The sequence below is a fragment of the Rousettus aegyptiacus genome, unplaced genomic scaffold, assembly GCF_014176215.1.
Source record: "Rousettus aegyptiacus isolate mRouAeg1 unplaced genomic scaffold, mRouAeg1.p scaffold_m13_p_8, whole genome shotgun sequence".
NCBI classification, from domain to species: domain Eukaryota; kingdom Metazoa; phylum Chordata; class Mammalia; order Chiroptera; family Pteropodidae; genus Rousettus; species Rousettus aegyptiacus.
In genome coordinates, this window is record NW_023416311.1 from 40,848,074 (window position 1) to 40,870,662 (window position 22,589).

Below are 22,589 nucleotides of genomic sequence, written 5' to 3' on the forward strand. Positions count from 1 at the left end.
GTTTCTTTCTACCAATGGTCTCAAGTCTAGAACAAGGTGTGTTTTCACTACTTTTGGTGAATACCAAATCCAACCCTTGTCTTTCCAATTCTGTTTGTTGATGAAAAGGCAACTTACTTCCTCTAGGTTGGCAATCCACCCCATGGGCAAAAGTGGCTCTGGCACTACTTTCTGGACTCTAATCTCCCTGAATTTGACCAGGTAAATTCTATCTTTTATATAAGCCTTCAAGAAGATGTTTATTGTGTTTCATCTTCAGTGGGAACATTGGTCCAAATTACCTGTTTTCTCATAACCCACCTCCAGAAATTCAAGGTTACATCTTGGTCATGAATAAGATGTTCAGTTTCTGTGGTTTCACTTTCGACATCACCCTTGGGTGACTCATGGAGTTCTAGATTACCCTCAGATGATATCTTTTTATCAGTGACTCATTTATTCATTCAATGGATAATTCATTTAGTGTCAAATATATTCTATCCTTTTTTTCTAGAAATAGGGATTCAATAATAAGCAAGAAGTTACTGTTTTGTTTAGGAGACAGACAACAAACCAGTTTTCATGACAGGTTTTTAACTTGGGGTGATCCCCTTAAGATTATTTAACAAGATTTTACATATATCTTCAGTCATCTGGAGAAAGAATCTAGTTTGTATCACATTCTTGAAGGAGTTCGTGACTCAAAAAGTTTTAAAGAATCACTGCACTGTAGAACATTAATTTTAGCTTTTTCATATTAATATAAAGGTATGTTACAATCCTAATTTGTTATTTATTCTACATGGTGGGAATTGCGGTGCTGGATATTGATTCAGTAAAACTTTCTACTTTTCAATAGATGTTTGACTAAATGTCTGCTGTGTACTAGGCAATGGGATCCTGAAGTAAATATGGTAGCTTCTACTCTAAGAGCATCTGGACACAGGCCCCAAACAAACAATTATATCTTACTCGAAAGTAGTAGTTCTCAAATGTTGGTGATATAACAATTACCTAGTCCACTTGTAAAAAACTGTTCTTTTTCAGGTTCCTTCCCTTGACCCTGAGATTTCTGTTCAGGAGATCTGGAGTGAGTCTTGGAAATCCTCCCAAAGATTCTGATATAAGTGTTGTTATACCACATTTTGAGAAATAATAAAAGTAACTTTGTAATACTATGTGCCTGCTATATACTGTGTTCTACATTAATGCTATATAGTTTATTTACTCCTCCAAACAATACTTTTCCTCGATTTTACAGATTAAGAAACAAGCACAGAATAGTTAAATTCACTTGTCTAAGGTCACACAATTAGTACTAGAAGGAGGGTTCAAACACAGATATCTTCAAGGGCAGGCTTGTGTCTCCCCTGTGGATATGTAACCTCCCAATTATGCAGAGCTTATCTTGTGTGAAGAGCTTATCTGGACCCTCAATGGCTCTGTCATTTCCAGAATCTCCCTGTTAAATTTCTAGCTAGGCTACCTCATATGAGACTACAAATTCAAGCTAACAGAGCTATTGGTTTCCCCATTTATCTCCTCCCAAGTTTATGATTTTTATTGACAGCACCACAAGTTACTTTTCATGCCATCCACTCCAAGCTCTTGGCTTTAATCGTTGGGTTCATTCTAATAGCACTGCTTTACCAACATAGCTGGGGAATATGCTGGGATTGTACCAAGATTGCTACAGACTCCCACTACTACCCAAAATCTAGCAAGGTTTTTTTTAAAAAAAAAAAAAAAAAAATGAATACATGATTCTCAATTTGTTGTTTCCCTTTGGTCAATTTCCAGAGCCCTCAAATGATTTATTTTTGACAATTTTGTCCAGTTTATATTTGTTTTAGGGAGAGGATTTGAAGATATCCTCACCATCACAGAAATCCCCACTTATCTTGTCAGGTCTGGGATTTGGTTTTACCCCACTTACAATCGAATACGTTACCCCGTTACTGTTTCATGGGTGCTTGCAGAAGATGCAAAATACCTGGACCAACGACAAAAGATTTTTTCACTCATGACACAGCAAGTAGCACTACCATCAGCACATTTGCATTGTTTCCTTTTGCTCATAAGTCCCATGGGTGACATAAGAGGTCCAGTTGGCTGCTATACATGCAGTGAATTTGTGTCATATCTGAGGAACAATGAGCTTGAGGAACCCACCCCTTTTTTAGCAAGCAGTACGGAATCTTGTTCTTGGTCCTAGAGGAAGATATTACCTCATATCTCAAGGTGGCTCACTACCCTGAGAAATGGCCCAAGGAAAGAGTAGTCAGGGGCTTGTATTGGCATTCCCAAGAAGTAGGAACACGAGAAACACATGGACAAACATCTTTGCCCACTCATTTAAGTTTATTGGAATGAAGTTGTTGTCTTTTAAATGTCTTATGATCTGTAGCAGTTTCTTTTTAATTTCTAGTATTGTGTCTTTTTTCCTGAAGTTTCACAAGTAGTTTATTAATTTTATTAGTCTTTCAAAGGATCATCTTTTGCTCTTGTTGATCCTTTTTATTTTCTATTTAATTTCTCATCCTATTTTTGATATTTTCATCTTTTTATTTGGATTTCATTTTTTTTTTTATTCCAATGTCTTGATGTAGAAGTTTAGATAGTTCTCTGGCTTTGTTTTCTGATATAAACATTTAAGACTAGAAATTCCCCTCTAATTTAGATTTTAGCTATGTCAAGTTCTGGTATAAAATATTTTTAGTAACACTCAGATCAAAATATTTAGGATTTCTGTTGTGGTTTACTTTTTGACCTATTGGTTGTTTTGAAATGTCTTTTGATTTCCAAATATCTAGAGGTTTTTCTAGTTATCTTTTTGTTTTTGACTTTCAGACTAATACCTAAGTGGTCAGAGAACATATTCTGTATTATTTCAATCTTTTGATTTGTTTCTATTTTGCTTTGTTGAGTCTTGTTGCTCTATGGCCAAAAATATAGTCTAACTTTGTTAATGTCTGATTTTGTTAATGTTCTGTGTGTACCTGAAAAAAATATGTATTCTGAAATTGCATTGGATGCCATAATCTGTGTATGTCAATCAGGTCAAGTCCATTAATCATATTCAAATCATTTATACCCTTAACCGATGTATGTGGTGGAGTCTGCTGGTCGTATGTAAGATATTCAGGGAAATAGCAGAGTAAGCTAAATATGACAGGGTCAAAAACTTTGAAACACCAGCACTTAATGCTAAGGGCTTCAGGGGTATGAAGCCACAGGAAAAACATTTTACATGTCAGAGACGTCATCTCTTCTCTGGTTTAATTAGCATTCCTTCCCAATTTCCTCTGCTTTCATTCATTCATTCATTCATTATCACTGAATGGATCTGAAATTGTCTTGCTCGTTTACATGTGTATTGTCTGTCTCCCGGATTAGACTGCAAAATCTCCATGAGGCCTGGGACCACTTGTGTCTTGTTCACACTATATACCTAGTGCCTAGCACACATAAGACACCAAACATTTGTGGCATTAAGTGATCGATGTATTTTCTTGAAATGTATACATAATAATTTGGGTAGAAAATTCAATAAACTCGTAAGTAATTTAAAATATTTTCTTAGTACAACGTAGAACTACTCATGAAAACAGTGCAAAATTTGAAGCAATTTGAAACAAAATGGAAAAAGTTAAGTGAATTTGCCCTCGATATTGGTGACTTTAGGTTCATTTTTGCATGCGATGTGGATGGTGAATGGGGATATAAATGTTTATCACATTTGCCATTAGTAGTAGTACAGTGAAATAAAAACATTTATTTGAAGGATTGTCAGAGGAAGAACAGAGGCTGAAAGCATTTTAACAAGTTTAGTAAGATAAAGGCTACGTGGGGTTGCTGACATAAAGGAAATAAGAATATTTGGAGGAGACAACTTTGTCAATTGCCAAAGAGAGACTCCCGGGCGAAATGAGGGCAACAAAAGTATCATTTGGATTTAGTAGCGAGGCCACTGTTTACCTGAAAAGTTGAAATAGAATTGTTGGGAGGTGGAATGAGGAGAAACCAGCTGTCAGCGGGTAATGAATTGTGTTAACATGGTGCGTAATTGGGCGTTTCCCCATGTGATCACTACCTGCTAGTGCCGCCTACCTTCAATAGCCCATCCTGTTGTAGGGTCAGGAAACAGGAAAAAATAACTCAGCTCTACCTATAGGAAGCCTCTGAGACCCAGGTACGGACCTGCAATCCCACTTTACTGTCCATTGTCTTCATTGTTAGGCAACTGAATTCCTTCTCAGCAGGGAATAGGGATTGCCTGAGAATTAGAAGCAGGTGGCGGTATTATTTTTGAGAAGGATTGGGAGCTTGAAGTAGACATGATAGGATCAAATACTTGGCTTTATAATGCTTTCTGTTTCTTTTACTTGATTGCTTTTTTTGTTCTCCCTTAATATTCAGTGGCTTTGCAGTGTTCGGTTGTGGAAAAATAACCTGAGAGAGGTGGCTTTTGGGGGGAGCGGGTGATGCGCCGCGCATCCCCAGCCAGGGATATAGTTGACAACAGCAACATTCAGCGAGAGAGCCAGCCCTAAAGCGAAAGGAGAAGCAATCAGCGAGGACCGAGGCTCGCTGCACCTCAGGAGGGTCTAGAGTCTGTTCCGGTAAGAAGGGCCGTTCCGCTCAGTGAGCGTAGGCGCTCCTGACTGGGAGCCGGGACTTTCCCGCGGGCTCGGCGGAGAGACACGCAGGCCCGACGCGGGAGCGGCGGCTGCAGCCACATCGCAGCACCCAGGTCTGTAAGGAGCAGACACAGCGGCGTTCCCCCCATCCACGCACTCTCCAGCCTCGAAGTCGAGGCTTATGGGAACATTAAAATAGAAATCGCAGAGCAGGAAGAGTCCATAGTTGCCTGGAAGAGTTACGCAGCGTGATTTCCCCTCCGCCCTCCCGAAAAACTCAGTTCTTCCTTCTGTGCGGAGGGATCCAGCCACAGTACCGGCCAACTCGCGTGGGCGGCGCTGCGTCGAGGAGCCCCGGGGAGCAGCGGGTCCCGCGAGGCCTACGCAGGGCTTCACGTCAGCTCGTCCCTGGGGGTGGGGTCTCCACAGTCCCGCGACTTCCGCGCGCCACGCCGCGTCGGGCGGGGCGGGGCCCTGAGCCGCGGACGTTGGGGCGGGGCTTGCGGCCTATCATGGGCTGGACTCCCCTCCTGACGCGAGGGCGAAGTCGCACTCCGCCGAGTCTGTTCCTCGCGACAGCGAAAGGGAAAGGCCAGGGGGCCAACCCCGGCGCCGCGGGCCTCCAGGAAAGCAGGGTGCCGCAAGAGCCGCGGCCGGGCTCGGGTAGGCCGGGCGGCCGCGCGCAGCTGTCCCAGGGCGCCGGGCCGCGGGGCACAGGACGGCAGCGGGCTGCAGCCGCCCCAACGAGCCCAGCCCGTCCATTCAGCCATGGTGCCTTACTCCGAAGGGAAAATACACGCAGCTTTCTGCTTTTCTTGTAAGTTTCACTTTGACTAGAAAACTTTTATTTCAGGTTCTGATTTTATTTTTAATTTATTTTGTTTTTCAATTACATTTGACATTCAATATTATATTAGTTTTATGTGTATGGCATAGTGGTTAGACGTTTATGTAACTTACCACCCCCCCAGAGTAATATCTACCTGGCACCATACATAGTAATTGCAATATTATTGACTATATTCACTATGCTATACTTTACTTCATGTGGCTATTTTGTAACTACCAATATGTGCTTCTTAATCTCTACACCTTTTCACCCAGTCCCCTAACCTCTCCTATCTGGTAACCATCAGTTTGTTCTCTTTGAGTTTGTTTCTGTTTTTTGACAATATTTTTTAAAGAAACCTCGCAACCATATACAAATTGCCCAGAGTTCTAATTGGCTTAAAAGTTCTACATAAGCTTCACCCAGGCACATTGAGTCAATGCCGAAGGTTTTGGTTTTCTTATTTGGCTTCTTGTTCAAAAGCTAATTTGGAGAAAAAGAATTTGAGTTGGCAGATATGAGTAAGGTTTCGGTATTATATTAGTTAGGACTTCGCCAGTTTTTCATGGCAGTAAACTTTTTTTAAAAAAGGGTCTTTAAAATATGTTTTAACACTAAATAGTGTGTTGGTTATAAGTGGAGTTAAGCAACTCTATATCTCACTTAAATCAGAAAATAGATGAGTCAGTATGAAATAAGTCCTCAACTCCTTTTGAAGCATAGTGAATGTTTTATGTCCAGCTGTACAAAACTTGAAGTGTGAACCATGTTTGTACTATTGAGTCATTTGCTCCTCATGTATATTTTATTTTTTCATTTAACAAAATAGTATCTGCTGATAAATCTTGTCTTTAAATAATCACCCACCCCCAGACCAAACATCTCTAGGTCCTGCACATTTCTTTTAGTTAAAAAACAAACAAACAAAAACCTCTTTGAAAGGCTTTTGAAAGGCTTGCCTCCAAGTCTGTATTCACACTTATGTTTGCTGTTTTCTATCCTGTTTCCCCTCATTTGACCCTCTCATCTCAGACTTTTTGTCTCCATCACCATCTCCCCTCGCTTGTGAAATCCAGCATCTGCATAGTTTTCACCTCAAATGGACAGTTAACTGCTTCCTCTTCCATGGTATTCTTTCTTCATTTGGCTTCCAGGTCACCAAATTTTCCTGTATTTCTTTCCACCTCATGGGTCACTATGTGGCGTCACTACTTCGGAACCACGAAATGTTAGAGTACCACAGGACTCAGTTCTTGACTATATTCTCCTTCTAGCCATACTTTCTCCCAAGGCAGTTTCTATCCCAAGCCATATTCAGTGGCAGTAAATAACATCTATAAGCTAATAACTACCAAAGTTTATCTCTAGCTTTAGTTTACTTCCCCTGAGCTCCAGATGCACACATTCAGCTATTTACTCACTACTCCATTTGGAAATCAAATAGGCATTTAAATTTAGTATGTCCAAACAGATACCACACCCACCCAATCGTCCCCTCTGCTTTCCCCTCAGTTGCCTTATCTCAGTAACTGTTACTGCCCTTCAACTAGGCTGAAACTCAAGGAATCATTCTTTATGAGTTTTTAGCTTAAACTCCACATCCAAGCATCCAGCAAATTCTGTTGACTCTACCTTGAGATCTCAAATCTGACCACATCTCACTCCCTCTAGTGCAAACCACAATCTCTCACCTAGATGACTTTGAAGTCTCTAATTTGGTCTCCCTGGTTCTGCCCTTGTTCCTCTACAATCTTTCTACAAATAGCAGTGATTTTTTTCAAATATAATCAGAACTTTCACTTCCCTTCCAGACCTTTTAGTGGCTTATCAGAATCATAAAAAACTAACTCTTAGAATGGCTTCAAAGCCCTATTTTATCTAACCCCTGACTTCTGCTCTCATCTCATCCCCTTGCTTTCCCTTTTGCTTACTACACTGTGGTGATACTGATCTGGCTGCTGTTCCCTTTGCCTGCAGTGTGTCTCTGCTAGACTACACAGGCTGTACAGCTTCAGTACCCTCACTTCCCTGTTCATGCTGTATCCCAGGGGTTACTGCCATTGTCCTATCGTAACATTCTTGTGTAACTGACCTTCAGGTGGGTGCAGTTAGGTGCTGGATGCTATTCTGTAGTCCATGAAGGTTGTGGTGCCTTCAGAACATTGTTCTCTGCTAGGACTCTTTAATATGATAATGCACAACCGTCTTTCTCTTGAGCCTCATTTTGATAAGATGTACAGTTTGTCCTTAAATTCTGGTTTTTTTTTTTTTTTAATGTTCTTCCTGGTTTAGAGAAGATTTTCCCATTAATGCCAGTTCTCATTTTTAAATATAGAAAATGAAAGAAAAATATCATGTTTTCTGAAAAGAATATACAGTAATTTTTTTGGGCAATTTCTTTGCTTCGATGGGAAGCAGTGGTCTGTGATTTTGAGACTTTTTGAATGGTATTAGTAACAGGTAGTTTCAAAGGGAAGAAGAAAAATTAGCTTGATCAGAGATTATACAAGTTTTTAAGTATGGTAGCTAAGCAAATATCAGAATATCAAGGTTTTACAGCAAAATTCAGTTCTCTTTTTAAAATATGTGGAAATGGAAATTAAAAACAGCATTTTCAGTTTTAAGAAAAGCTGTTGGGGAACAAAAGACTTTACTTTATAATACTTATTTCTCATTTTAATCCCAAGGAACTAGTTCTGTGATGTTAGCAGTAACATATGTATTACCTTCTTCTTTTAGAAGAACTTTTTTTTCTTATTTCAGAATTAGGATACTTGTATAAACATATACAATAGAAGATTAAATAAAATTTTAAAAATAAGTGGATTTGGAATATGGATCAAAGAAAAGATAAAGAGTAGGAAGGTTAAGGGGAACCCAGAAGTGAAGTTAGAATTAAAAACTGTCACAAACTTTTGTATGTGGGCTAGAGAGCACTTACCAACCTGGAGCTTCCTAGCAACTGAGTCAAGAGGCAGGCTCCACAGATGAACAGGCAGATACTGAGGAAGGCCCTTTTGTGTATCTTCGCTTTTCTACTTAATAGAAGCGAGAGAGAGAGTCATTAAATATTTACCTTCTCAAGGATCTATTTTAGGTACTATGGAGATGATTCTGCTCTCTAGTACTTGTAATTAGTAGAATATTGTAAGATCCCTATTTGGTTTAGAGTTAGCAAACCCAGACTCTTGGAAAATTTGAATGTAGGAAACAGGAAGTCAGTTAAAGATGAGCCAAACCCATCTGAAATATGCAGATGTGGCATATAAAGAATATACTATCTGGGTACCAAATTGACATGACCTCTGTTTAAAAGCGCAAAACCTAGAAACAATTTTTTGTTGACTAAAAAAAATTTTTTCAGATTACATTCTCATTGTAGAAAATGGATCTTTATAGATATACATATAGACATATGTACATCTACATATCTACCAAACCCAGATAACCAATGTGATACCTTTTTGATGTACTTCTTTCCAATCTTTTTTCTCTAGTTTGTTTTAGAAAGCTGAGATCATACTATATATGCTATTTTATATTCTTTTTTTCATTTATTATCTTTATACTTTCTTTTTACTTATTATGGAAGCGTTTTCTCATGTCATTAAAATTATTCATAACATTTGTAAACACTTGTAATGATTTAATAGAACATTCATAAACTCTTTTAACAATTTAATTGGATTCAATCATATGAATGTTATTGCCATTCCTCAGTTTTTGGACATTTTGATTATTTACATCCAATGGAATTTTGAATAGTGCATGATACTGTGTACAAGTTCTCATGACAAGAAAATTCAGTCATATAATTTATATTTCAAAATTGCAAAAAAATGTCTCCATAGATCCTGTGACAGGAGAAAGCTGAGCAAATCTGAGAAACTGAAAAAAAGACCCATGTATAGAGAGCAGGAGGAACAAAGAGGAGAGAGGCAGGAGATGAGGTTGGAGCTGAAGGAGCCAGATCATTTAGGACAGCATTTGCCATATTAAGAAATTTTGATTCTAAGTGCAGTAAGAAGCCATTGCAGAATTGTAAATGAGAGTAATTTGATCAGGTGTATGTGTTTAAAGATCGAGGTGGTTGCTGAGTGGAGAATGGATTAGAATGTCCAGGAGTGGACAGAGGAGACGAATTAGGAAGTAGTGCAGTAGAAAATGTGAAGAGGGAAAGTGGAACAATTTGATATGTATTTTGGAAGTTGACTAGACAGGACTTGGTGGCAGCTGGAAGTGAAAGTGTAGGAGAGAAAAGGAAAAGTGTCAGTGAAGCTTCAGGTTTCTGGCTGTCATAACTGGGCAAATGATAGTTCCATTTACCTAGATGGAGTAATCTGGGAAAATGAGGTGAAAGCTACCTTCTAGGCCAGCAAGAAGACAAATTAAGGGTGCTTATGGTGTAAGCACTTTTGCTAATGGTTTAATTTCTTGTTCTGTGCAATATATAATATAAGAGATATGAATAAGATGTTATAGGTGTCCAGGGGAAGAGTACTTAACCTGTCGGCTAGAGGTGATCTTTGAGCTGTGTCTTAATATGAATGTACCATATTTATATTCATGTAATATTTTAAAATGACACATAATTACTCATTAAAAAAAATCCAATGAGATATATTTGAATTGAGTCAATAATATATATAATACAGATAATAAAGAGCTATCTGTTTGACTTTCTCTCTAAACTTAAAAACTTGTTGGTCTTATATTTGGAATTGTCTCATTCATTCATTCAAATGGTATCTCTTTTTTTATTAGTTTCAAGTATACAGTACATTGGTTACACATTTATATAGTTTATGAAACTATCCCCCTGATTAATCTTTCTCTCCTCTGGCTCTGTGCCTAGCCATTACATTACTGCTGGCTACATGCCATGCTCCCCATCCCCCTGACCATCTATCAACTACTAATTTGTACTTCTCAAATGGTATTTTTAAATGCTGACTATGTGCAAGTCTCTGGAGACACCAGCAGTGAACAGGACAAATTTGGTGGTGGTTCTGGTAGAGTTTACAGTTTAGTGGGAAAGAAGGGAAACTAAGCCGATAATTACACACATAATTGTAGTTTTAATTAATGTCATGGAGGAAAGACACAAGGTGCAAGACTCTTATAGAGCTCCTAACTCTTAACCTTTCAGTGCAAGCTCTGATACCAAATATGAAAAATACAGGCACTGGTTTGACTGTAAAGTATCAATAGGTACTATTTGATATTAAACCTTTTTATTTATAGTAGGCCTTTGCCATTCTTATGGATCCTGTGCAACTCCCAAAAGAAGAAACAAATAAATAAATGACAGCTGATTCTTAATAACATTTCAGTATAAGATTAGGATGGATTCAAATTCTAACCATCCTGTTCCTGAAAGTATTTGTTACTGTAGTTGGGATTTTAAAAATATTTCCAGTGTGAAGAAGCTAAAGAAAAATACACATGTTTCTTGTCTGGCTGGCACAGGTCTGTTCTGTTGTATCCTGGCATTCTGGCAGAGTTTGGATTCCCATACTGTAGTCCAGGGGTCAGCGAACTTTTTCTGGGAAGTGTCAGATAGGAAATATTGTAAGCGTTATGGGCCATATCGTTTCTGCTGTAACTACTCAATTATGCATCTGTGCATGAAATTAGCCACAGACAATACATAAACCAATAGGCATGGCTATCTTCCAATAAAACTTTACAAAAACAGGTGGCATTCCATGTTTTGCTGCTAATGGTGTAATTCCTTGAATTTGGATGTTGTACCAATCACAGATTAGTTGCAAAGAACAGACTCTATTCTAGTTAGTTTAGGCAGAAGGTTATGCCCGGAAGGTATTTCAGAATTTACAGTCTCATTGGGAAGGTTCAAGAGCTAGACTCTAGGTTGAGTATCTAGAAACATCTCATAGCACCACCTAGCAGAATTGGTCTAGTGTTACTGGGGCTTTGGCCAGGACCAGGAAACCTGCCCCATCAAGAAGCTGTCAGCTTCTGAATCACACAAACTCTACTAGAGCCTTAACCAGCAAAATAGGGGCCTCGTGCTCTGCCTCCCTTCATATCTAACTCAGACGAGTAAATATGTTTAATTGGCAGAACTTAAATTACATCTGGAACTCTAGCTTCAGGGGAGTCTAGGAAATATAGCTTTTAGTACTTGTGGTACAGAAAGTTCAGGAAGGTACACTAAAAGGAAATTGGAATAAATTTTGGATGAATAAATCTTCAGTATATGCTACAGAACACCCATTTGACTACTCAGTATCTGTACCCTACCCATTTCATTTCTTTCCATACCTGAACTTCCAGGCAACAGTAGCAGTTAACAGTGTGCTCTCCCCCAAGATAATGCAACCATTGCTCATAAAAACAAAAGCGTACTCACCTTCTCCCTAGAAGGTAAAACCCAAATTCTATAGGTCATGACATTATCTGCAGTGTTCCTCACAGACATTGTCCTGGGACCTAGCACATTCAGGAGTTAAGTAGCTTCTCTCCTTTCCTAGGGAATGGGGAAGTGGGAGACAGGCGGAGCTGTTCAGTGACCAAGAGGATAACAGCTCAGCTCTAAGAAGCTCCCACCCATATTTTTTCATCCTCTTTTCTCTCTACTAGCAAATTCCCTCAGTTTCTAGGCACTCCACGTATCACTTCTCTTAATGAAATCCTCTCCAGATCCTACCTTCATTTGTAACTATTGGCTTTTCTTTTTCTTCTTAACTAAGCTTTCCCCTCTCCTCATCCCCTCACTTCCTGTAGACTGGAGCACATTGCAGTATGGTGTGGTAACTCCCACCATTCCTCTGTGACTTGTCCCATGAACCTTTAGGTGCTAAATGCAGTAGACACTGATCAGTGTTGGAAGCACTCTCCTCCCTTATCTTCCGGATACAGTTCCGTGTCTGATTTTCCCACTGCCCCAGGCTGCTTCTCTCCTTTGAGGGCTCCTGCTCCTCTAGATGCCCCTCAGGCATTGGCTTTGTTTCAGCACTCTTTCTCATTCTCAGTTACTCACAAATTTGAGCTGGCATCAGACTTTTATCGCCCATCAAGATGCTCTTCTAAGCCTTGGGGTACATGTCTATATGCCTGCTGGACAGCCCTTCTTCTAGGTCTTGGGGAACCCAAGCTCCCAATGTCCCAAACTGTATTAGTCACACACGCCCCACCCCCACCCTGCTCATCTCAGTGAATGGCACCACCACCAATTTACATAAAGAACAGGCTTAGGAGGCACACCTGATTCTTCTTTCCCTATCACCCACTCCCTCCGTTACCTCCTACATATCTTTGTCTCCACTATCACTTTCTTAGTTCAGGACTCTGCTTCCTTATCTAAATTATTGCAACAGCCTCTTATATGATGGTTCTCCCAGTCTGAGGTCTTACGGTCCTCTAGCCTAGTCTCTACTACAGCTATTTTAACCCGTCTGAAACAACTCAGATCATGTCACTCCCCTGCTTAATGTCTAACAGGCCCCTGTGTCTGTCAACATGATCAATTCAAAGTCCCAAACATAATTTATTCATCCCCTTACATCCCTAATCCTGTTTATTCTCTTCATTCTTATTTCTCACCACTACCCTTCCCCCCACGCCCATATACATGGACTTGAGCCATATAAACCCCTAGTGCACAATGATCCAAACATACTTTACCCTGTGGTGCCTTAATGTTTTTGCAAATGCTGATCCCACTGCTTGGAAAACATCCATCTCTCTTGGACTTACTATCGTGAAGTGTTCCTTGCTACAAGTGCCCTTCCTGAGTGCTTTTGTAGCATCTGTTATCCCGAATGAAGCACCAGTGCAGTGAGTCCCGGTGGTCTACTGTCGTTGCTTCACATCCCGGCAGATCTTGGTTCAGAGTGAGTTTTCTAACAACACATTTATTAATTGAACGGGTGAAAAAACCATTGATTTTATACGTATTTGCCACAAGATGGTGCTATTTAGATAGGAAAGAAAAAAGCTTTCCAAGGCTGCCTCAATTTTAAATGTGTTAAGTTTCAGGGGCAATGATTTAAACACTTAGGCTTTTCCTGTGGTAAACACATGGGCATATTTAAAACTGTATATGTGCATGTATTTTATTTACTTAACAATTTTTTGGGAACCTCTCTTCCCAAGTGGTCATAATGTCTTAAAAATGCAAACATTAACTCTTAATTCTAGGGTAACAAATCGTTAAAGAAGATTGTATTAGGGTTCTCTAGAGAAACAGAATCACTAGGTTAAAGAGAGAGAAGGAGGATGGGGAGAGGGAGACAAGAAGAGATGGAGAGGGAGAGAAGGGGAGAGGAGGAGAGGAGGGAGAAGGAGGGAGGGAGGGAGATTGAGATCAATTTTAAGGAATTGGCTCACATGATTGTGGGGGCTGGCAAGTCTGAAATCCACTCCCTTTTTCTATCTACTCACTCTGTTAATAATCTCATATAGTCTTTAGGTGCTAAATATAATCTATACATAGATAAATGTCAAACATACCTCTCCTGGCTGGACCTCTCCCCCAAACCCCAGACTATATTTCATACCTACTCAACATCAGTAGCAAATCCTGTCATACATTATGCTGTGTACATCATATCTAGTTATATCATTAAGACTGATAATTTGAATTAGGATGGCAAATCTGTCTTTGAATTTTTTTGTTATGCTCATTGAATTTTCTATTTCAGATATATTGGTTTTCATTACATTGGTTGCTTTTTAAAAATCTCTGTAGCTATATCTTTTTTTCAAATTGCTTTGTTCTTATTGTCTTTTTTCCTTTTCATATTCTGTGATTTTTATTTCAAGTCTTTCCACCATGTTTAACTGATAGAGTTTTGAGTCATACTTAGTCTATTTGCCGTTTCTATTTTTTCCTAATGGTGTTGGGTCCTTGATTTGTCTAGAGTCTTCCTTTTCATCTAATTCAGTTTTCTTTAATATTTTTGTTTAATTGGTTACATATTTAGTGTCTTCTAGAGCAGTGTTACTCAGAGTGCTTGACCATAGTGATGTAAGAAGCATGCACCAAATGTAAACCATGCTGCTTTCTTCATTGAGAATGTCTTGATATGAAAAAAATATCAGCCGAACTAAACAGCATAATTAACTGATACAATTGATTTACATCCTGGCACAGTCTCCTTGTCCTAGACTGGCACCAAGCAGTTCAGAGAGACTGGCACCTTGTCAATGGACTGCACTTTGAGTAGCACTGTCCTAGAACATAAGCATTTCTTGTATAAATTTTTCTTTAGCTTCTTTGTTATGTACTTAATAACAGTAATAGCTGCTAACATTTATGAGAAACTGTTCTAAGCCATTTTGGTCTATATAAAAACTCTAAATGTAGATACTATAATTATCACCATTTTATACTTTGTGGAATCAAAGCACAAAGGTATTTAGTAACTTGTACAAAGTCTACCCATTTTTTTTTTATAGCAGACCTGGGATTTACATTCAGGCAGTCTGATTCCAGAGCACATAGTCTTAATGAAAATGGATTTTTTTTTTTTTTTGTCTTTTGCATGCTAAGATTCTTTTTTATATTCTTTTTATTTCCTGTAATATTTTTGCATACTTGCCAAGCTGTTCTTTTCATCTTGCTCCTATTTAATGTGGGGGATTCTTTGGGACTCTCTTTTGATTGGATATAAAGTGGACACATTTTGGACTCTCCACCCTTCCTATTTTGGACTGAATCAGATTTTCCCGTCAGAACTTCCATTTCAGGGCCTCATGCTGATGGGTGATGTTTTTCCATGTTTCTTTTGCTCAGGAGGTTTGATTAGCTCAGGTGGGCTGTGGTCCATTTTAATTCGTAGCTTTGTGGTTTTAGATATTCAGTGGGGCAAGGGGTGGAGTGAGGGGTGTTATTCTGTAGAGTTAAAAACAAACAAAAGAGTTCAATCTTAGAGCAGTTTGGCCAAATCTATCGCTATTACAAATGCATTTGTTCTTTGATATAGAAATCCCATTTGGAAGAATTATTCTACAGATGAATTTGCACACATATGCAATGACTTTCCTTCACAGTTATTCATTGCAGCATTGTTCATACTAGTAGACTGGAAACAACTCATATATCCTAGACTGGGACAGTTATGTACATCCACATGCTGCCCATCCACATGCTGGAAGATTATGCTGTTGTAGTAAGAGTGAGGAAGTTATGTGCTTATATAGAAAGTCAGAGGTCATAGTATTAAAAAGAAAAGGAATCTGTCCACTGCTGTTTGGCTCTGTGTGTGTGTGTGTGTGTGTGTGTGTGTGTGTGTGTAAATGATGATACTTTTTTGAAAAAAAATATATTTCCTAAAGAAACAAGGATATAGGAGAAACTCATAAAATTGATCACGATAGGAAACCATGGGGGTAACAGTATGGATAATTAAGGAAGGGAGTGAGACTTTCAATAAAAATGTTTTCAAAGTAATTAGGTGTTTCAATCACTACCTTTTCTAAAAAAAAAAAAAAAAAAAAAATTTACAAAGTGAATACACACACATCTTTATTCCTGTGAACAGTCATCTGATATGTCTCTCCACAGCAGTCACCTTCACTGTCCTCCCATTTAGCGGAGAGGAAGGAGACAAACCTAAATGTTTTAACCCTGGAGCTGACCATTCCTGATGGGGGAGGAGAAGTTTAAAAGGAACTTCCCGGGATTCTACCCTCCCCCTATTTCCTTCAGCATTCTATGCCTGTCTTCGGTTCTAGTAAAGCCTTCTTTATTTATGGAATTAATTGGCTCAGTGAGGACAATCAGGTTCTCTCCTTTTCTTCTTCCCTTAAGAACCACATTGATGAATCTGGACCGTTTCCCCATCTATAAATTACTGTCGTGGTGGGAAAGGCAGATCTTCAGCACACAGCTTTCCATATCTTTTTCCCTTGGCACTCTCCTCACTCTCTCCCTCCAGCTTAGGTCATAGTGAAGTTTTTCAGACATTGTCATTAACTGTCCTCTCTCTGGTCTACTTAGGGTAGGGGTGGGTAGGAATGCTTGGAAGTTGGAACAGCACATCATAGATTTTTGGAATGTTTTGCTCTTTTTTGCTGACTAGTATTTAAGAAAAATAAGACATGCATTGTAATTTTTAAATTTATTTCAGAAAATTTTGTAATCGGCTCGACACACCATTTTACCTTAGAAATTTTTGACATATTTTATAATTATCTGTTGTATTACATCATGTGCATTTATCTGCAGCAGCTAGTAATTAACATTATGATGGTAAGTTGCTGTAACCAACCTAGCTCAATGAATAAGTGAAGATCATTTTAATTGATACAGTAAAAAGGTGCCTCTGAGTGGTTTAACAATTATTTTATTATGCAGGAGAAGCTTCTTTGGGCAATTTTGCATAGTACAACCTTTTTTCGTAATATAATACGAAAGTCAGCAATTATTCCTAACCAGAGAGGAGAGTCCAAATTCATTTGGTTTTATTATGTGTGTATGTAGCAGTTTAGAGTTATTATGTCTAGAATACCTCTTGGTAATTGGCACAATATATTGTGGAGACAGAACCTAAAATATAGACATATATTTTTAAATATAGACATATATATAGATATATAAATGACAGCCAGCAATTTCTTCACCATTCTGAGGCAGCAAACCTTTACATTCCTTATATACATTAGAAAGTTTTCTGTGTGTTTTTTCTTATCTTTTCTTCCATAACAGTTTCCACCATTTTTGCTGAACAGTTTCTTCTAAGCCTGAATTATTTTGGTATATGTAGCTTTTCTATGTTATTATGAATATAATTCTGATTTCTTATTGAACTATGGCCTTTGCCTATGAACAATAAATAATTATGCTCTGGAATATAGCCTGTGGCCTGTATTTGCAAATATGGAATCTATATTTATTCTAAATTTTTTGTCTTTAGATAAAAGAATCTCCTTTGAAACAGCCTATTTTGAAGCATATTAACAACATTGCTAACATTATCTGAATATTTATTTAAATTAGATTCAAATTCCATTCTGGATTTAGAATTTTTAAAATAAAAGAATGAGTATAGACAATTTTCATTATTTGTTGACTTCATTGGAGAAAACCACAAGTCTTTGTTCCAGATTTCACTTCCAAAGCAAGATGTTAATTTTTCCCTACATGAAAAAACACATTTTACTCAATATTACCAGGATTAGCTGAAAAAAGGAATTTCTTAACTTTTTACAACCTTTATAATTTCTCCATCAGCCCTGCTACAATAGTGCCTGGCCCTACGCAAACAAAAATGCTCTGAACCAGGGAGATTTGACATTTCAGATCCTTTTATGCTGAGACAGTAGAGCTAGCTGCCTGCTATCCATCTTTAGGATATTTGTATTCTGTTTTGTATATGTTTTTGATATAAAAATAATTTGTGTTCTTAATATTTGGATATTCTGTTTGTTTAGCTTTTAATCTTTGTAGTCCACACAATACGATAATGGAGAAATTGGATTTAAACTCAGAGAGAGTGATATTTTTTCCTCTAATATACCAAAGTAATTTATTTTAATTTGGAGGTTTTTTAGTACTAATATAATACCATTTAAAATTTCCTAATGTCTCCTGTTACATTAAACGGGACCCTCCTTACCTTACCCTTGACTACCTGTGGGTGGCCCTCGTGAAGTGCACAAAAGACAAGTGATTTTGTTCCCCAATGATCTATTTGGGATTTCTTTCTTAAGATCTATATATTATAATCTTTTTGAGCTTTTCAGGTTGAACACAAGTTTCCATTTTAATGTTTTGATTAAATTTATATTCTTCTCTTTGTTATTTTTTTTTAGAATGAAAAGAAATGCTGAGATACAAATAAAGCTTTTCTCTTCTGATTTGGATACTTATAATGGGTATCGGGAAGTCTAAAATAGATTCCTGCCCTCTTTCTCTGTCTTTGGGTAAAAGCCACAGTGTGGATACAAGTCAAAGACATCATGAGTCACATTCCAAGAAATCTGAAATCTCCCTGCGTGATATTGCTGAACACAGCAATACAACAGAGTTGCCAACAGGAGAGCAGGAGGGAGCTGAGGGAGTGGAAGAGATGCCCAAAGAGCAAGCAGAGGAAGAAGTGTTCCTCAAATTCGTGATTCTGCATGCAGAAGATGACACAGACGAAGCTCTGAGAGTCCAGGATCTGCTACAAAATGACTTTGGCATCAAACCTGGAATAATCTTTGCTGAGATGCCATGTGGCAGACAGCACTTACAGAATTTAGATGATGCTGTAAATGGTTCTGCATGGACAATCTTATTATTGACTGAAAACTTTTTAAGAGATACCTGGTGTAAGTTCCAGTTCTACACATCCCTAATGAACTCTGTTAACAGACATCACAAATACAACTCCGTTATACCCATGCGACCCTTGAACAATCCCTTGCCCCGGGAAAGGACTCCCTTTGCTCTGCGAACCATCAATGCCCTAGAGGAAGAAAGTCGTGGCTTTCATACACAGGTAGAAAGAATTTTTCAGGACTCTGTGTATAAGACACAACAAACTATATGGAAAGAGACAAGAAATATGGTACAAAGGCAATTTATTGCCTGAGATGGAACACAGAACACATGGCTCTCTTAAAACAAATGATTTATCTTCACTTGAGAAAGCAATTTCCAAGAAAAGTTTAAATAAAAGAGATCCTTGTTCTTACAGAAACCTATAGAGTATAAGAAAGATAAATTTTGCTGGACAGTCTATAGAATCATGATCCTTTTCACTGTTTTAGTAAACTTGAGATTGTCACAGTTTCAAGAACTTTACTTTTACAGTTTTCTTAGGTTGTGAATATGACAAAGGATATTCTCAATTCATAGTCCTTATGTTGAACCTTGAACAAAAACTTGTAGGATAGATATTTTAAAATATGGTAACACTTTTACTGAATTTAGTTCTCAAAGAACACACATGAGAATGGCCCCGAGAGATCTGACCACTCTCTTGAGACACCTCTCATGAAGGTTGTGATAAAGCATCCCCCGAATTGTCACCCCGGGATCTGGATAGCCAGAATGAAACATACGGGCTGTTGAGTACTGGTGAATGTGAAACCAGAAATAGATGTGGAAAATGGTGGGGCTTTTAAAAATCAAGTCAGACACATTTTCTTCCTGCTGGAATTTGTGTATTTGCAGGCAATTTCTATCATTGATTCGTAGCCCATTGAGAGCGTGTGGTTAGGGATGCCGTCTCCATGGAGCAGTATTGAGATGTGCCCTGGAGCCTGAAGGTCCTCATGTAACCAGGTCTTTATTTGCAGCCCTTCTAAAAGGTGTATGAATGTGTGTCCTTGGCCAGGTGTTTTCTTTAAAATCAATAACTTATGGTAACCTTTAAAAATTTCTCTCATGCACAATGCTCTATCCAGGAAATATTTCTCAGGCATGTAGAGTATCTCGACTGTGTGCGCACGCCCACGTGCATTGGGGTAGAAGTAGATGTGTTTTATTGCTTCTTTTTCCAGTGTCCCACACTTACCGCAAGCTAGAGAAGCCCCAACCAGACCTATTTCTTCCCCTCACAGCCCTTCTTCCCCAGCTGAGGCTGAGGCAGAATTAGCAAGTACAGACCAGGACAGTTGAGTATGAATCATGTCATATTGTACGTGAAAAGCACCCGCTGGGGCATCAGGAGATCTGGTTCTAGTCCAGTGTCTGCCACTGAGAATGAATGTGACCGTGGGCAAGTTACTTACCCTCCTTTATCTGTGCAGTAAAAGGACTGGATCGATGGATCTCTAAAGGCCTTTGTTCTCCTGGAATCTGTACAACTAGGAACCAGAAAAGGGAACAAGCAAAAAAAAAAGAAAAAAAAAATTTATAATGTGATATATAATAATTGTAGGAGGCTTTATATGTGCTTACAATGAAAGGGTATTACATGTTTACAGTGTAATTGATTTCTAATACTGTCCATTATACTTTTATAGTCACTGGAAAAAAATCTTAGATTTTTTTTTTTTAAGTACATTTTTGTAGGGACCCTTGAGCAAAGACACTGTCTGATGTTTTATTTAACCTTATCCCCACTTCTCCGTATCCCCTATTAGAACTGGGAACTGCTCACATCTTTGTGTTATCCACCTCTTCACAGCCATGAACCAAATGTTCCATTGGGGAACATTCCCCAGTAATCCTGCAAATAAGTCTAGCTTTCTTCTCTACAAGTACTTATTAAAGAGGAGATTATTTTAATTTTATGGTGACATTTGCTTAGCCGAAAGTCCCTTTCTATCAGAGTAGCTTACTACTCACTTTGCTTTTTCAGTTTTAATAACAAGTAGTGTGTTTTTTTGTTGTTGTTTTTTTGCTTGTTTGCCATACTACTTCCTGTCTCTTAAATTTCGTACACCAACAAAACAGTTATTACCCACCCTTTGTGCCAAACTCAGAGCAATGGATGCTGATTGGTATTTCTTAAATAAATGTTTTTATTCTTTATCCTTGACTAAATTTGATTATTACTAACTCCAGTGAATATTGTGGAAGAATTTTTGAAAAGAGATGTCAATTTGTACTTTGTAGAGCATGCAGCACAGTGTCAGTGTGTTCAATATATTTTTTGATGAAAAATGTTAAACATTGTTGAACTTAACAGTTTTAACAACAGATTATCAAAATAGCTAAACTGAGAATGAAAAGAGGTAAAAGTGTGGGCTTAGTTCTGTGTTTGTGTGTATACACATATGTACACATACATAGATTGACATACATCCTTGGGTAAATTTGGGAAAATTTTGCTACATGCTGGAGCGTTTCCTTTTTGAGTTCTCTGTGGGCCCTATTGTCCACCCTGGAGCTTCACAGAAGAATATGAATTGGGTGTTATGTGTCAGGATTCTTCCAGCTGTAAGAAATAAAAAATCCAATGCACATGACCTGCACCATAAGGTAAACTTATAATAAGTTTATAATAATCTTAACAGCAGGTCCCCTAAGATAGAGTGCCTCAAATGTGTTATTAAAAACTCAGAATCTTACATACTGTGGAATATTATGGTGCCTTGAAAAGTAATAATCCTACAATGTAGATGAACCTGGAAAACATTATATACTAAGTGAAAGAAAGCCAGACACAGAAGAACAAATATTGTATGAGTCTACTTATATGAGATACATAGAATAGTCAAATTTACAGAGACAGAAGGGGAGGCAAGAATAGGGAGCCATGTTTAATGGGTACAGAGTTTCTGTTTGGAATGATAAAGTTCTGGAAATGGATAGTGATGATGGTTACACAACATTGTGAACGTATGTAATGCTACTGAATTATGGTTAGAATGGTAAATTTTGTATTTTATCACAATAATAATGTAAAAACTCCAGGTTCTTCCCGCATTTTTGCTTAGCTATCTCTAATGTCACAGTCGAGCTCCCCTCAGAGTTGTGCCACAGTTGTTCCAGTGTCAGGCACCATGTACAGATGTGGCAGCATCTGGCCTAATGACAAGAGTGATCCACCCAAGTAAGGAAAAATATTTCATCACTGCATTATTGAAAATTGCTTATACATGGGATAATAACTCTAGTTGGTTTTATTATTTTAAAATTCTCTCCACCTGCCCCCAAGTGAAGTCCTCCCATGGCCTTCCTTTCCCTTACTAAACCTGTGAGCACCACAGCCGTGGAGTCAGCCCACCTGCGTTTGGATCTCACCCCTGTTCTCTATGTTAATTTTTATTTTCAGCAAAGCATCTAGCTTTTCTGGGACTCAGTTGTCCTCATCCCGAAATAAAAATAGTACCTTCCTGCGAGGGTATTTTGAGGGTTAAATGAAGTACGTTTGAAGCACTGGTACACTACTGTACCAGTTCTATAGTACTAGAACTATTGTTGCCTACCCACATTTAATCTGTACCATGGGATGGCGGAGAGGACAAATATGAACTTATAACTACCCCAAACCCTGTGCTTGGAACCCTTGTGACTTGTGGGGAGTGTATTTCAAAAAAAAAGAAGAAGTTGCCGGGCCTTTTTTTCATGTGCAGTACAGTTCCCATCCAGGCATTGAAAACTGAGACAAGCCCACCCACCATGAGCAAGAGATGTGTGAGCTGTTAAGGGTAGGTGTGGGTGTGGTGGGAGCCTGGGGCAGGGAGGATACATAAGTATGGCCCCAGGGCTGTAACAAGCTAGGGAAGTTGGG

General features: G+C 38.4%; 1 protein-coding gene across 2 annotated transcripts; it reads left to right on the forward strand.

Moving 5' to 3' along the window:
• The first annotated feature begins 2,811 nt into the window (after positions 1 to 2,811).
• TICAM2 (toll like receptor adaptor molecule 2) lies at positions 2,812 to 20,884 on the forward strand. 2 transcript variants are annotated; one of them, XM_016147444.2, is made up of 2 exons: positions 2,812 to 4,171; positions 18,232 to 20,884. In XM_016147444.2, the coding sequence occupies exon 2, from the start codon at positions 18,291 to 18,293 to the stop codon at positions 18,993 to 18,995; it is 705 nt and encodes a 234-aa protein (XP_016002930.1). In that variant the 5' UTR covers positions 2,812 to 4,171; positions 18,232 to 18,290; the 3' UTR covers positions 18,996 to 20,884. The 2 variants fall into 2 exon arrangements, with proteins under 2 accessions (XP_016002930.1, XP_016002939.1); XM_016147453.2 differs by lacking the exon at positions 2,812 to 4,171 and adding an exon at positions 5,093 to 5,436.
• The last annotated feature ends 1,705 nt before the right edge of the window (positions 20,885 to 22,589 follow it).